Source organism: Diadema antillarum, unplaced genomic scaffold (assembly GCF_040938485.1).
Source record: "Diadema antillarum isolate AM-2024a unplaced genomic scaffold, OU_Dant_1.0 seq00000693_RagTag, whole genome shotgun sequence".
Classification (NCBI taxonomy): domain Eukaryota; kingdom Metazoa; phylum Echinodermata; class Echinoidea; order Diadematoida; family Diadematidae; genus Diadema; species Diadema antillarum.
The window spans coordinates 1,652,249-1,666,680 of NW_027271598.1; the positions used below are offsets into that span (position 1 = coordinate 1,652,249).

The 14,432-nt window shown below is 41.9% G+C and overlaps 2 protein-coding genes across 2 annotated transcripts; both read right to left on the bottom strand.

Moving 5' to 3' along the window:
• Window positions 1-458: 458 nt before the first annotated feature.
• Window positions 459-3,153, bottom strand: LOC139737480 (coelenterazine h 2-monooxygenase-like). Its single transcript, XM_071648154.1, has 2 exons — window positions 2,723-3,153; window positions 459-1,040 (listed from the first exon to the last, which is right to left on the bottom strand). Exons 1-2 carry the CDS (start codon window positions 3,077-3,079, stop codon window positions 459-461), a joined length of 939 nt encoding a protein of 312 aa, XP_071504255.1. The 5' UTR covers window positions 3,080-3,153.
• An 8,010-nt stretch (window positions 3,154-11,163) lies between these two features.
• On the bottom strand, window positions 11,164-13,866 carry LOC139737481 (coelenterazine h 2-monooxygenase-like). The gene is made up of 2 exons (XM_071648155.1): window positions 13,360-13,866; window positions 11,164-12,072 (listed from the first exon to the last, which is right to left on the bottom strand). The coding sequence occupies exons 1-2, from the start codon at window positions 13,765-13,767 to the stop codon at window positions 11,479-11,481; spliced, it is 1,002 nt and encodes a 333-aa protein (XP_071504256.1). The 5' UTR covers window positions 13,768-13,866; the 3' UTR covers window positions 11,164-11,478.
• Window positions 13,867-14,432: the final 566 nt, after the last annotated feature.

A 14,432-nucleotide genomic window follows, 5' to 3' on the forward strand; every position in this document is an offset into this window, starting at 1 on the left:
CAATTCAATACAATTGAATCATTTATATAGCGCTCTTACACGGTCAAGGAATGGTTTCACAGCACTTCACAACAAAATTCAGTCACAGATTATTATTATAAAGGAATGACAATAAAAAAAGCTTTTGGTGTCACCATATTATTCATTAAACACAACACATTTCGATCTTCAAGAATAATGGTTACATTTCATTCCATCATTATGATGATCTTTCCAGAAGGATCGATTGGCTGCCTCACAGAGAAGCACAGTTTCTGCTCTGTTTTCGGGGGGGGGGGGGGGTGGAAAGAATAGTCTACTGCGCATGAATGCTTCATCTCATGCATTTAATTAGCCGTCGTTCATCTTGTTTATAAACAATGATTGATTCAAGAATTACTCATTACATGATTATTTTCTGAGACAAACCCTGCCCCTAAATAGAAGGTAAAAATGAAATGAAAAAAATGACAACATTTTCACTTGTAAAGACCAGACAAAAAATCTTTGATGTAATCCCCAACTTCAATGGGCGAATCCTCCTGAATGAAATGCAGTCCAGCCGCATCAACAACTTTCTGATTGGGCCAGTGCTCAGTGGTTTTCTTGACGCTCGGGCCAAAGAGACCAGATAGGACATTGATGAACAACTTGGGGAGATTTGCAGACTCACTCAGCCAGGCGTAATAAGCTGCAGCAGCTGCAATGACATCCTCGGGACCATCTCCAATGATGGGGATCTGCCTTGCAAACGTCAGGGTTGGGCGTCTGTCTTCTCCTGGGTTCTTGAAGGGCTCCACGTAGGCCTCCTTCTCCTCCTTCCTAAGCTCCCGCTTGATAAGGCGAGGCATGAGTACTTCCACAAAGGCATTCTTCTGGAGAACCATCTCCTCCCCTTCGTCGGTGCGGAACACCTTGAAATCGGCATCGGGAAATTCCTCCCAACCGTGATAAGGAGCGACGAGGCTTTCAATGTGAACAAGGGCGTCCAGACGATCACGATGTTCATTGCTCCAATGGAAGCCCAGTATGGAGCCCCAGTCATGGCAAACGATGCTGATCTGTAGACAGAGAAAGCAGACTTAAATGGAGCTACATGTAGTAGTTTTGGTTGAGACCTAACTTCAGGTTTCTAATATTTTGGGGTGAAATAATGAGAAATATCTAATGAAATATGAAAGGGGCATGTAATTCCGAGAGGGATTCAACGTTTATTTGATGGAAATCGGTTTTGAAATGGCTGAGATATCAACAACAAAAAAGAGCATTCCTAATAAAAAGCTGGACCAATCTTTTATTCCTGGTCGGTTTGTTTTACTTTGCTTTTGGATGTTTCAGTCATTCCAAACCCGATTTTCATCAAATAAACTCTGAATTCCTCTGAAAATGGTATGCTCTGTATACTATTTCGTAAGTGGTTTCTTGGTACCTCACAAAAAGTTGAAAGCCCAATTCTCATCTCCACCAACCCCTTTATTCAATTACAACCTCAGTTAGCACATTTTAATTGCCCACCGTGCATTGCCAGTGGATTCTGTCTATTTTTCATCTGAAGTTGAAATAATGACGGACAACTTCGTTTACATTTTCATTAATTTTAACTCTTAACCCACAAGCACGAATATTCACATTGTCCTAACACGAATAAGAGTTATTTCATACAATAAGGATAATTCTTTTAGTATTTTTTTCCACATATTTATCTGAATCAGATCTTTTTCTTTCCAGTTTCTTCATCACCTCTCTGGTTAAGGCACAATTTATTCTAGACCAGAAATAACTAGATTTGTTTTAGCTCATTTTTGCAAAACACTTCTCGGGAACAGTTCTCGAACAGTAAATATGCATATATGCAAATGTATGAGATCGCGATGTCATCACCTCAAAGTTTTCTTCTGCTTATGTGCAAAACAAACAACTTCAAAATAGCCCTACTTGATATTATATATACATTTCCATAATAATATGGTTATGAATGAGTTGATGATTTCATGGCCTCAAAACTATAATAGTGATCAGTAAGAAATATAAATATAATTTTGAATAAAACAAGCTGGAATCAGTTCTTGTCTACAAAATATGTGACAAGTTTTGAGGCCATGAAATCATCAACTCATTCATTTCCATATTCATATTGACTATTCGAGAACTTTACTTGTGTAAATCTGTGAAAATTCAGAATACTGTGAATTTCCTAATTTCATTTCCTGTTGATCAAATTTTCAGTTGTGCCCTTAAAGCTTATCTATTTCTTTTCAGACATGCTATTCTGAGCTGTATTATGAACTGGTAACTCAAAAAGGGCAAGAGGTATACTGAACTCACAAAAAGATGCATAAACAAGTAAGATCTCTAACATGTGTAGGGAGCTACTGTTTGTGATAACACAAGAGTAGGAATTCACACAGTGAACGACAATTTTTTTTAAACAAGATATATTAGGGTAAAGGATACAAAAATTAACATATTTATCGTAGTAAGTGCTTTGAGCCATGGTTTATGTATTACGATATAGTGCCGATTTTACATTATAATATACGTACTACTACAGTACTTACAATCTCAGCTTCGGGGAGGATCAACCGCCTAACTCACACATTAACGAAAGCTAACAAAGAACGAGAGAGAAAATATTATGGAAAAAACGAAACAGCATTTTGAAGAAAAAAAAATCACGTTAGTGCTCACTGTTCATTTGTGTTTAAAAAAGTAACCAAACATTCCCTTAAGGAGGCCTACACACCTTTTTAGGCAGGTTAAGCTTGTCAAACCAGGCAGACAGGAATCTATAGTGATCGACGAAGCGATACGACAGGCTTGCGAGCTTGTTGGATCTGCCCATGCCGATTAGGTCGGGAGCTAGACAACGAGCAATAGGCTGAACTTGAGGTACGACGTTCCTCCAGAGGTACGACGAGGTCGGGTTCCCGTGGAGAAACACGACTGCTCGATCACTATCGCGCTGATCGGGGTCGGAGTCGTAGTACGACATCTGTTCTCCCAAGACGTCCAATTTTTTGCATTTCCCCCACCATTCGTCTGCTGTCACTATTGGTACTGTGGACTGTTGCTGTGCTGGCGCTCCGTCTGAGGAAGACATGTCTGACGTAACATTTAAAACGTATGAAAATTGAACGAAAATTGTCAACTTTTCGTGTGTAAGACGATGGTTTGTCGTTAGGATGTAGATGTGATTTTGTGTCCTCCACCTGCGCTCATAGATCAGTCGCATCCCTTGCCTGGTGTACTAATGTTCCCTGGCCTCTGAGAGCGGAAGGGGTTAGTTTTGTTCCACCAAGCATAATATGTGAATTACAAGCTTAAATAGTCCGAGAAAGCCCGTTATACGAGTGCATCGTTGCGCGACAGCGTACTATACCCTGGGCATCCCAAGTTTAATGGAGCGGCCATCCAGGTATCATGTTTAATCTAAAAAGTAAAAAAAAAAAGTAAGCCATGTAACATTATTCACTTCTCAAAAGATGATTCAGGGAAATGTTTGTTAGCTGATTTTTTAAGCCCCTGGGAGAAAAGTCTTTCATTCCCTGACTGCAGAATCTGCTGCTGTAGTAGGTCTACTGCTCATCCTTGCTGATCTTTAGTTGTTGTTTTTTCCAACATTATCAGTAACTTTGTGATTTTCTGTAAGTACTAGTGGCAACATTGTCATTAATGTCATCCTTATTATATCCTGGGGGGGGGGGGGGGGGGGAGTAGTCGTCCTTCAGTCTATAATAATCTATTCAATTTCATCCCGATTCAAGTCAAGAGTTCTCATTATCCGACTTCACTTTAAAGTAAATCTATAACGGCCTTCATGAACTTTACGCCTATATGGCATATTTTGGGCAAGACTCTTTACCGTCTCACGTAGGGCTTCAATAATTTTATGTCCCTGATTACGGGCTTTACTTTTTATTTGATTTTCCACTTTGATTCAGGTTGTCCATTTAAAAGAATATTCCAGCGCCAGAGCATTGTCAGGTACCCATCACCATGAAAATACAGTGATATGAAAATGCTTGCGTATCAATAGGCTATCATCTGAGAAAGACCCATCAAATCAACCCAAGGAGACATGATTATAATGGGAGTGGTCGACAAGGCTTCAGGAGTTGTTGGTCAAAGAGATGGATCCCATACTAATGAGGCCCCAACAAGTAAAATGACATTCGGTTCTCCTACAAGAATACTACAGCATAGATAGGCCTACATTATCTACATACTCTCCACTTCGTTGACCTTGATTTTTTGACCTACATCGTACATTTTGCTACAAAATGCTACTTCCGGCGGGGACATTATATTACGCACCACGTAATTTCTACTTTCCTTATTGTTTTTTATTTGTTTTTTGTTTTTGTGTTTGTTTTTTTGCAACGATTTCCTGGTTTGAAGCAGCAAACACTGTTTTCGCACATACCATCGACACAAACGAAGGTACATGCAGTGATCTTTGCTGAGAGGCTGCCTGTTTTGGGACTTTCCAGGGTTGCGTGCATGACCCGAGGAGCTCGGGGCGTTCTTTCTCTCGGTACGAGGGCAAAGGCCAACCGTAGGCACCAGGCACGTTTGGTTACCATTGCATTGTGTCAGACCAGGGATGTGAGACCAAAGTTCTGTGGGGGAGACACCTCCCTGGTATGACGCACCAACCTGCACACCAATTTGCACGAAAGCCATACACCTCCCTGACCTGACCTCCTCCTCAACTCTAAACCGTCAGAGTATTATAGAGTACGGCATCTTTTTATTAACTCTCCTCACACCGACTGACCTCCCTTGCCTGCAGAGGTTCATATCATCAGCAAAAGGCAATCCAGAAGCTCTAAATATTCCAGTCTTTTCAATAGAATTCTCGATAGTCATTTCAGTTGAAATAAATGTGCATGTTTACTACAGAGGGCCATGAGACAGCGGCTGATGAGACTGGATAACTTCTGAAAATAGCATCGCCAAGATCGTGCACACTTTAATGGCTGAGTAGAGCATCATTACTACTTCAATTTATTCTAGCTGAGATGTTAGATCCTGAAATCTTTCATAATGATTCGATTAAGCTGGCTGGCTACATTATTGATAGGTTGCTAGGAGTGATAAATCTCAGTGAGAGTACGTGCGCGCTCAAATAAACAGCAGTTACACAGCAAAAGTGTTGCTTCAAAATGGCAAATCATTCTCGTGAGTGTGATCTTGTGTGATACAATTATTCATGGGCGTCACCAGGGGGGGGGGGGGGTGCGTTGGGTGCGAACGCACCCCCCTTCAGATCCTTTAAAAAAAAAAAAAAAAAAAAAAAAAAGCTTCAGTCTGCAAGCGACCTCAACGCCGGACGCTAAATGATTATTCTTTTCTATTTTGTTTTTAATTTTGCACCAGGGACATAAAAAAAAAAATCGTGGGCAAAAACAATTCGCACCCCTAGTTCTGGCAGCACTTATTTCATACATATCTACTAGTATTCTATACAGTGTTTACTATGTATCGACCGTACTGTACATCCGTACAGTACGGAACACGTACACGTTTGCATGTTCGTGTGCTACTTACAAGTATGTAGGGTCTATGTAGGTTACTTCTGACCAATCCATATTGCCAGCCCAAGAGCGAGCCCTAAATTAGCCTCATAAAAAAAAAGAATGGAGGGGCAAGCATATCATTTTGCCCCCCCCCCCCTCCATAATTCCAGAGATGAGAAGATTTTCTTACCTTTTATTTGACAGAAAAAAAAAGTTGCCCCCATAAAAATATTGGAGGGGCAAGCATAATTATTATAATTTCGCCCCCCCATAATTAATAATTCCCGAAATGAGAAGATTTTCTTGCTTTTGAAAGAAAAAAAAATGTTGCCCCCATAAGAAATATTGGAAGGCAATTGCACCATTTGCCCCACCCCACATGCTCATAATTCCCGCGATGAAAAGATTTTCTTGCTTTTTTGTTAGAAATCTGTCCAATTATTTCACCCAAATGCAGTGGCGTAACTACGGGGAGGGGGGGAGGCGGGAGGGGGAGGGGAGGGGGGGGGGAGGGGGGAGGGGGGGTAAGAAAATCATCTAAGGTAAGAAAATCTTCTATGATTTCTTTTAACCATGAAATAGGTGTATAGTGTGAAACATTGTTCAAAAAGCCCGGAGCCGACAAAAGATTGTGATTCAGCGTGATTCCTGGGGCCCGTTGCATAAAACTCCAACCAGATTTTTTTTTTCCGGTTGAAATCACAAAATTCCGGTTGGAAGCTCCCAACCAGAGTTTTTATGCAACGGATTTTACATTCTTAGGTTAGCAACCTTAAAAAATTCAGGTTGGGCAAATCCCAACCTGAATTTTCTAAGGTTGCTAAAAAAGTTTTATGCAATGGGACCCTGGTTGGCATCCTGCAAAGCAGTATGTGCGCAGTGTGTACTCAGAATATCCGAACGGCAAAAAGAGTCGCTACAATGTTGCACAATGTGATGTAGAATTTACACCTTTGTACCTTACGCTTCGTTATATCAAAGCTAGATCATTGATTTTGCAGTGTTGCTTTACATATTTATAGTCTATATAAAAATGTCTTGCATTGCCAATAAAAAGACTTGACCTTTATGGGCTAATTCCTAACTTTTCCATGTATATAATACACACACACAAACAAACACTCACAATTAGGGGATGCTCTAAAGTGCAGATTTTGGACATCCTTCCCCCGCTTGGTCACTTCGACGCCACCTCGCTGGTTATACCTCCCCCAGTCATGAACATAAACCGACACCCTTGACTACCAGTGGCGGATCCAGGGGGGGGGGGGGGTGCACCGGGCGTCCCCCCCCCCCCTCACAATTTCCAAAGCGAAAAAATATAGCTTCAAATGGCAGTTTTTGTCCGCTCGCTCGCATTTAGTCGTATAATGCCATTGAAGTTGCTGCCAGTAATTGCCGGCAGTTGCACCCGGTGCGCCCCCCCCCCCCCCTCAATTTCCAAAGCAAAAAAATATAACTACAAACGGCAGTTTGGGGACTGTAAAATAACACAATTTTCAAGCTCGCTCGCTACCGCTCTCGCATTTAAATTCTCCTGATATTGCTGCCAGTAATTGCCAGCAGTTGCGCCCGGTGCGCCCCCCCCCCCTTAATTTCGAAAGCAAAAAAAGACATAGCTTCAAACGGCAGTTTTTGGACTGTAAAATGTCAAAATTTTCGAGCTCGCTCGCATTTCAAATCTTTATGCAATTCTTCTGATGTTACTGGCAGTAAATGTCAGCAGTTGCGCCCGGTGCGCCCCCCCCCCTTAATTTCCAAAGCGAAAAAATATAGCTACAAACGGCATTTTTTTTTACTGTAAAATGTCAAAATTTTCAAGCTCGCTCTCTTCGCTCGCTCGCATTTAATCGTTTTGCAATTCACCTGATGTTGCTGCCAGTAATTGCCAGCAGTTCCGCCCGGTGCGCCCCCCCCCCCTTAATTTCCAAAGCGAAAAGATATGGCTAAGAACGGCAGTTTTTGGACTGTGAAATGTAAGATTTTCAAGCTCGCTCGCTCGCATTAATAATAATCGTTATGCTCTCCTGATATTGCTGCCAGTAATTGCCAGCAGTTGCGGTCGATGCGGCCCCCCCCCCTTAAATTCCAAAGCGAAAATATATAGCTAAAAACGTCATTTTTTTTTTTTTTACTGTGATGTGTTAAAATTTTCCAGCTCGCTCGCTACGCTCGCTCGCATTTAATTGTTATGCCATTCTCCTGATGTTGCTGCCAGTTATTGCCGGCAGTTGCGCCCGGTGCGCCCCCCTTTATTTCCAAAGCGAAAAAAATATGTCTCCAAATGGCAGTTTTGGGACTGTAAAATGTCAAACTTTTCAAGCTCGCTCTCTTCGCTCGCTCGCATTTAATTGTTATGCCATTCACCCGATGTTGCTGCCAGTAATTACCAGCAGTTGCACCCGGTGCGCCCCCCCCCCCCCTAATTTCCAAAGCAAAAAAAAAAAAAAAAAATGACTGTTTCAAGTCGATAAAACATGCAAAAAACTTGCATCAAATTATTTACTATTTACAACATCAAAATGCAAAAAGTGCTCACCGTGGGAGGGGGACACCCACATCCTCCCACTAGCTCACTCTTATCGCTCTTGCTTGGCCGCGTTCATGATATTCAGTGTAAATATTAAAACAGGAAGTTTATTTGGATGATACTATTTTACGGGCAAATTGTTCATTAATAATCTACATCAAAATTTACTGCTACCTTAAACAAGTGGGACTGTTTCAAGTCGATAAAACAAGCAAAACATGCATCAAATTGCACCATTTACAACATCAAAATGCAATTTCAGTTCTAAGAGTGGGAGGAGGGGGGGGGGGACAACAGGTACTTCTACATCCTCCTCCTCCCCCCCCCCCCCCCCAAAGATAAAATCCTAGCTACGCCGGGGTGCCCTTTCCCCGCTTGGTTTCCCTAAAAAAACAGTAAAAGTCTAGGGATTGAGAGCTTCCTATCATATTCCAAATGTCTGTCCAAAAAATCTCGTTACATTTTAGTGTCAAAACGCACCCCCCTTGAAAAAAAGCTGGTGACGCCCCTGTTATTGCACTGCTAAGCAACGAAACTCAAGTAGGTAACAGATATGAACAATTCTTCAGTGGACCAACAATAAAAGGAAACCGACTGACACTTTCATGGAAGATCTACGCAAATAAAATATTCGATCTCAATGAAACCCTGGACCCAAATATTTTCATGAAGGGCACACGGGAAAAACGCGTACCTTTCCGTCGTATACCATCATTTTCTTGTAGAAACCATGGTGTAAAACCCCCGGTCGCAAAGCGCTTTACGGCTTATGCACGGCCAAAACACGTCAAAAAGTGGTCTCCCGTGAAGCAGACGATGTTGTTCGCGTTGATGTTAAGTTTAAGGCGAGCTACGGTAGATTTATAGACTGGCAGGACGCGGGGAAAATTCTGAACAGCGTCGGACGCGGTAAAAAGTTTTGATCTGCTCAAAATTTTATTCCGCGGACAACCACGGGAGGCACACGTGGTAAAGACGTGCAACACACGTGAAACACACGTGATGATCCGTGTTCCGGCAGTGATTAAAACTTGGGGAGACGCGGTAAAGACGCGAAAGTTTAGCGATCTGTCACGGGCAGAGCACGGTCATCTGACTCCTGTTACGCGTTGGTATCACGGGAAATAGCGTGTGTTTAGCGGCTTATCGCTGACAAATGGATTTTTCCGCGTACACACACGTGGCTGGACGTGGTCAGCCGTGCCTAGGAAGTGCTTCAGCAGTGGAACAGTCGCCAACGGCCATACCCCGTATAAAGCACGACCAAACCAAAATTGACCAAAAACTTACCACTTACTACCACGTCCACCAAATTTTCATAACTTTTTGTACGTGATTTGGACGTGGAGTGCTGTGTGACCGGGGCTTTAGCAATCTATAGAAGCTATTCAAACTTTATCGAAATTTGTCTTTAGAAGCCTGGAATATGCGGATATTGCCTTCAATTTTGTCTGCATACTGACGGTCATATTAACGCACATGTATCAAATCAGTTGTGAGATTTTGTGCTTTATGGTCAGCTATAGCATTTTCCTGTCAATGAATATTACACATTTGATCTTGGATGCAGCAGGTATTTTTTTCATTCCTTTTTCTGATGAACGCCGTTGCCAATCATGTGTGTCATTTATGAAGGTTACGATATACAATAAAGAAAACTAGTACCCTATGACACAGCATAAACCTCTTATGTTCTCCACCTTGTAATTGCGACATTGCGTGCGTTAGAATAAAGTATCAAAGTATATTAGACACTGATTATGAGATAACAAGACTTTTTGCAACAGGTTATTATATACGAAAACATCTTTGGTTATTTGCACAGCGGCGCGTGAGCAATTAAGTACCGTTTCTTTCAAAGTAGGCCTACGCGACTAACTTTTTACGTGAGTCAGGGTAATTAATCGATGACTAGAGTTGTTATCGTAATATGATAACTCGTAATGATAAATGACAGTCAAAAGGCCATAATCATCAACACAATGATAAACTTTCATACTTTTTCACCATTGGAGAGAACGATGTATGGGGCTTAGGACCTAAGATACTCGACTCAAGTATCTTCGGCTTGCGTGGTTGAAATGATTGAAGCATGACACAATTAAATCATTGTTTCAGTGTACTTTATTTCAACAAACACGCAAGTTTCAATGTTAATGATTAAAGGGGACCTCCGGAAGATTTTCAGGGGATTTTCACGTGTCAACATCTATGAATAAGTTATACAGAGTACAGAGTTTCAGAATTTATAGTGACTGGGATGGGGAATGATAATGTTTTTAAAATTTTTAACAAATTGCAATAAACAAGGATGATGACATGGCACCCTCACCATAAGAATGCATGAGTTAGGGCTCGAGGAAGCAGAACAAAAGAAGAAGACATGCATAGATTCTACGCAGGTGAACTTGTCAAGCCAGCGGTATTGTAATGGAATTACATTTCGGAAATATGTGAGGCTACTATGTCATCAACACTGTTCAGTGTAATTTGTTTACGATTTTCAGATTATTGGTTTCTCTGCTCAAGGGCCACAATAAATTCCACAAGTCTATACATGGAGCTGTTGATTTATGCACTTCATGATGTGAGATGATGAAAATCGTCTGGATGCCCCTTTAAAGGGATAGTACAGTATTTGTGGAGATGAGAATTGGGCTTTTAACTTTTTGCGAGATACCAAGAAAACACTTATGATATAGTACAGAGCATACCATTTTAAGAGGAATTCAAAGTTTATTTGATGAAAATCGGGTTTGGAATGACTGTAACATCCAAAAACAAAGTGAAACAAAGGGATCGCAATAAAGTGTGGGTCCCACACTTTATTACAATCGCTCTTTTTTGGATATCTCAGCCATTTCAAAACCAATTTTCATCAAATAAACGTTGAATTCCTCATAGAAGTACATGCTCTTTCATATTTCATAAGAGGCTTCTCATTATCTCACCAAAAGATGTTAGAAACCTGAAATTAGGTCTCAACCAAAACTATACAATCCCTTTAACACAATGATGTACTCTGATGGGCTACCAACAATACACAAGAAGCGAGAAGTAAAATTCGCCATCGCAGGGAGCGAGGTGGGGTGACGATTGGGGTGGGGGGGGGGATGGGGGTGAGGTCTGCGTTTGGGTAAAAATCTTATTACTTCGGCCGTAAACACAAACAGGTCAGGTTCTGATCAAGGATTGGTATCGTTTCTTCTCGAATGGGAGCGTGAGATACTGTAAAATGTAAATGCTCGAGTCTCATGGTCAATAAGTGACAGTCATGCTGAGGCTGGAATAGGCCTACAATTTACATATATCTGTAAGTTTGTTCATTTTTTTTAAGGAATATCTGCAATTAGATTCTGACTGTGTACGGCAAAGCATTAGAATACAAGGCAATTTGGTATGACATCTTGCCACATTCGACTAGTCCTCATTACTTCATACAACTGTGATTTACTTGTACAGTTCCGTAAGGAATGTCTTTATGTAATCCCCGATTTCTATCGGGGAATCCTCTTGAACGAAGTGCAACCCTTCGCATTCTACTATCTTTTGATTCGGCCACTCTTGGACCATCTTCTCGAAGACCGGGCTCAGCACGCCCGGCTTGACGCTGATGTAGAGCTTAGGTAGATCGGCTGACTTCGTCTTGAACCAGTCGGCGTAGGCAGCCACGATGGCGATCATATCGTCCGGTCCATCGCCGACGACGGGAATCAACCTTGGCCAGGTGAGCGTCGGTTGCCTGTCGTCCGGATCCCTGAATGGTCCCCGGTAGGCCTCCATCTCCTCCTCGCTCATCTTGCGCATGACGCCGAGTGGTAAGAACTGCTCCACGAACACGTTTCCCTCTCGGATAAGTTTCTCCCCAGCCACGCCAGCCCGAAGCGCCTGGAGTGGTTCTCGCCCGATGTCAGGGAAAGTATCCCAACCGGGAATGGGACCCACGAAACTCTCCATGTGGACCAGGCCTTCCATGCGATCTCCGTGTTCGCTGGACCAGTGTAGTCCTAGTCCGGAACCCCAGTCATGGCACACAATGCTAACCTGTGGGAAGAAAGAATGAATTGAATATCGAGTATTTTTTACATTACATTGCAGTGAAACGAAATCCACTGTACTATAGCGTCAATGTGTAGAGCTTCTTTAAACGAACTCCCACCCTCCCTCATTATCATGATGTATCTTCTATATAACACGAGAGAAAACTAATACACGCAAGAAAAATCCAAACAAAAAGTGACTTACAGGCCAAAGAGATTAAAGTTATTGTAAAAGCAAACCACATGTATTGACTAAAGACATGAATAGTTACCGTCTGTATAAACTGCGTCATTATGTACATAAACGTTTTGAAAACATCTCACAGAGGTAACTGTCATTTTGCATCATGTCACGTGATCGGGAGTGTTAATTCTGGCGCAAGTTGCTGGGATCAAATTTTAACATGACTGGAGGTAGGCCTACATCAAGGATCTAAATGTTCATTGAATCCCCTGAAGCAAAGCAAGTCTCTGTACTCATAGGTGCTATAACGTAAATCGAAGAAGTAACGTCGCACTCACAGTCATGATAATTTTCTCTGCTTGTACGTCCTTGATAGGACATACTGCATGAGAATTGTGTGAAAGGGGCATCCATTTTCTGTAGATATTCATTACTTTCTCAAGAGCACCAGATATACCATCATTAAAGCGAAATCTGAATTCGGAGTTAGAGAGCGAAGTTCTTAAATCAACAGGTCATCTACTGAGACGTCCTAGGTTCTTCATTATAGACTGAAGTATTCAGGCCTATCGATTATAATACTATGGGCGAGCTCGTTTCGTATGTAGCAATTTCCTTCAGTGGCCTTCATTACGCCGGCTTCTTATTCGAAAAAAAAACACGAATACCCAGCATTTCATAACAATGTACATCACACCATTACTACATGCACTACTACTTCTACTATCACTACTACTACTTTAACTACTACTACTACAACTACCTCTACTACTACAAGTGCTACTACCTCTGTATTAGTATAATCTTCTCCCGTTTTTCTATTTTCATTGTAACTATTCCCTCTCCTACTAATATTGCGATTGCAAGTAACTGGCATTAGTTCTTGCTTTGTTAATGGATATCATTATAACCACCACATTATAGTGTGAACGATCAAAACAAAAAAAGTTAGACACAGAAATATACAGATATAGATGCAGAAAAAGAGTGAAAAGGAGAAATAATGGCAATAAGGACAAAGAAAGCTTTCTATCTCTTTGCTTTTTACCGATTATTTCTTGTCGAGATGATAGGAATAAATCGAAAGTTTTCTGCAGCTTAAATCACCTTCGCAGGAAGACTGACTGCGTCAAACCATGCTGAGAGGTAGCGGTAGTGATCCAGAAAGTGGTAAGCCTTGTTGGCAAGCTTGCTGGATCGCCCGTGCCCGACTAGGTCTGGAGCGAGGCAGCGAGCAACGGGCTCGACCCGGGGAATCACGTTCCTCCAGAGGTACGACGAGGTCGGGTTCCCATGCAGGAAGACCACAGCGTGATCGCTGCCGCGTTGCTCGGGGTCCGAGTCGTAGTACGACATCGTCTCCCCCAGCACGTTGACCTTGCCGCATTTCTCCCACCATTGTGACGCCGTAATCAACGGTATCGTCGACTGGCTCCGGCGAGTCCCAACGACGAAGCTGACTGGACGTGATATGAGAAAGAGTCGGCCGCATGTGTTCCTTAAAAGGCATGCCATCTTGTGGTCACTTGTTGAAATGTCCACTCTATCTATCCTCTCAAGGTTTGATACGTCTCGGCGAGATTCCTGCAATATTTCTATGTATGATTTTCAATCGTTGTGTGTCAAAACCTTTATTCATGCCTCTCTGTGCAAATTGACATAAACTAGACTTTGGTCTTTGATACAGTGGGCGGTATATACAGACGACATGATTACGATCGTCCTCTGAAAGTGATGGCGCTCTTCACTTCCCTTTCATCATATGGCAGTAACGTACATACGTTAAATTTTGTGTCCTACTTCACAACTTCACGCAGTTCATGATGGAGAAGATCAGATTCAACAAATTACTACATCGTGTTTCTAAGCCCACACCTCACTATAACTTTATGTGAGCACAAAGAACGGCCATGATACATTAGCAACTATGAAGAACATGAAGAAGATTTTAAAGAGAAAAATAAAACCAGGGTTAAAAAGAAAAAAAAATATGCATGAACTATTTTCCGAGAAGGGCTATTGTGATGCTGCAGGATCCCAGTTGATTGGGAGCTAGAGTAGTTGTTTGTGGTGATCACGTGGGAATTACAGTCAGAGCTCGCAATCTGTATGAACTAAATCATTACACGTAAAGCCATCCATTCCTACTGCTTCTACTACTACTGCTACTACTACTACTA

Coding starts and splice junctions, on each gene's coding strand:
- LOC139737480 (XM_071648154.1), bottom strand. CDS start 3,079: ATGTCTTCCTCAGACGGAGCGCCAGCACAGCAACAGTCCACAGTACCA. Junction 1,041..2,722: donor AGCTTAACCTGCCTAAAAAG/GTGTGTAGGCCT, acceptor CTCTGTCTACAG/ATCAGCATCGTTTGCCATGA.
- LOC139737481 (XM_071648155.1), bottom strand. CDS start 13,767: ATGGCATGCCTTTTAAGGAACACATGCGGCCGACTCTTTCTCATATCA. Junction 12,073..13,359: donor CAGTCAGTCTTCCTGCGAAG/GTGATTTAAGCT, acceptor TTCTTCCCACAG/GTTAGCATTGTGTGCCATGA.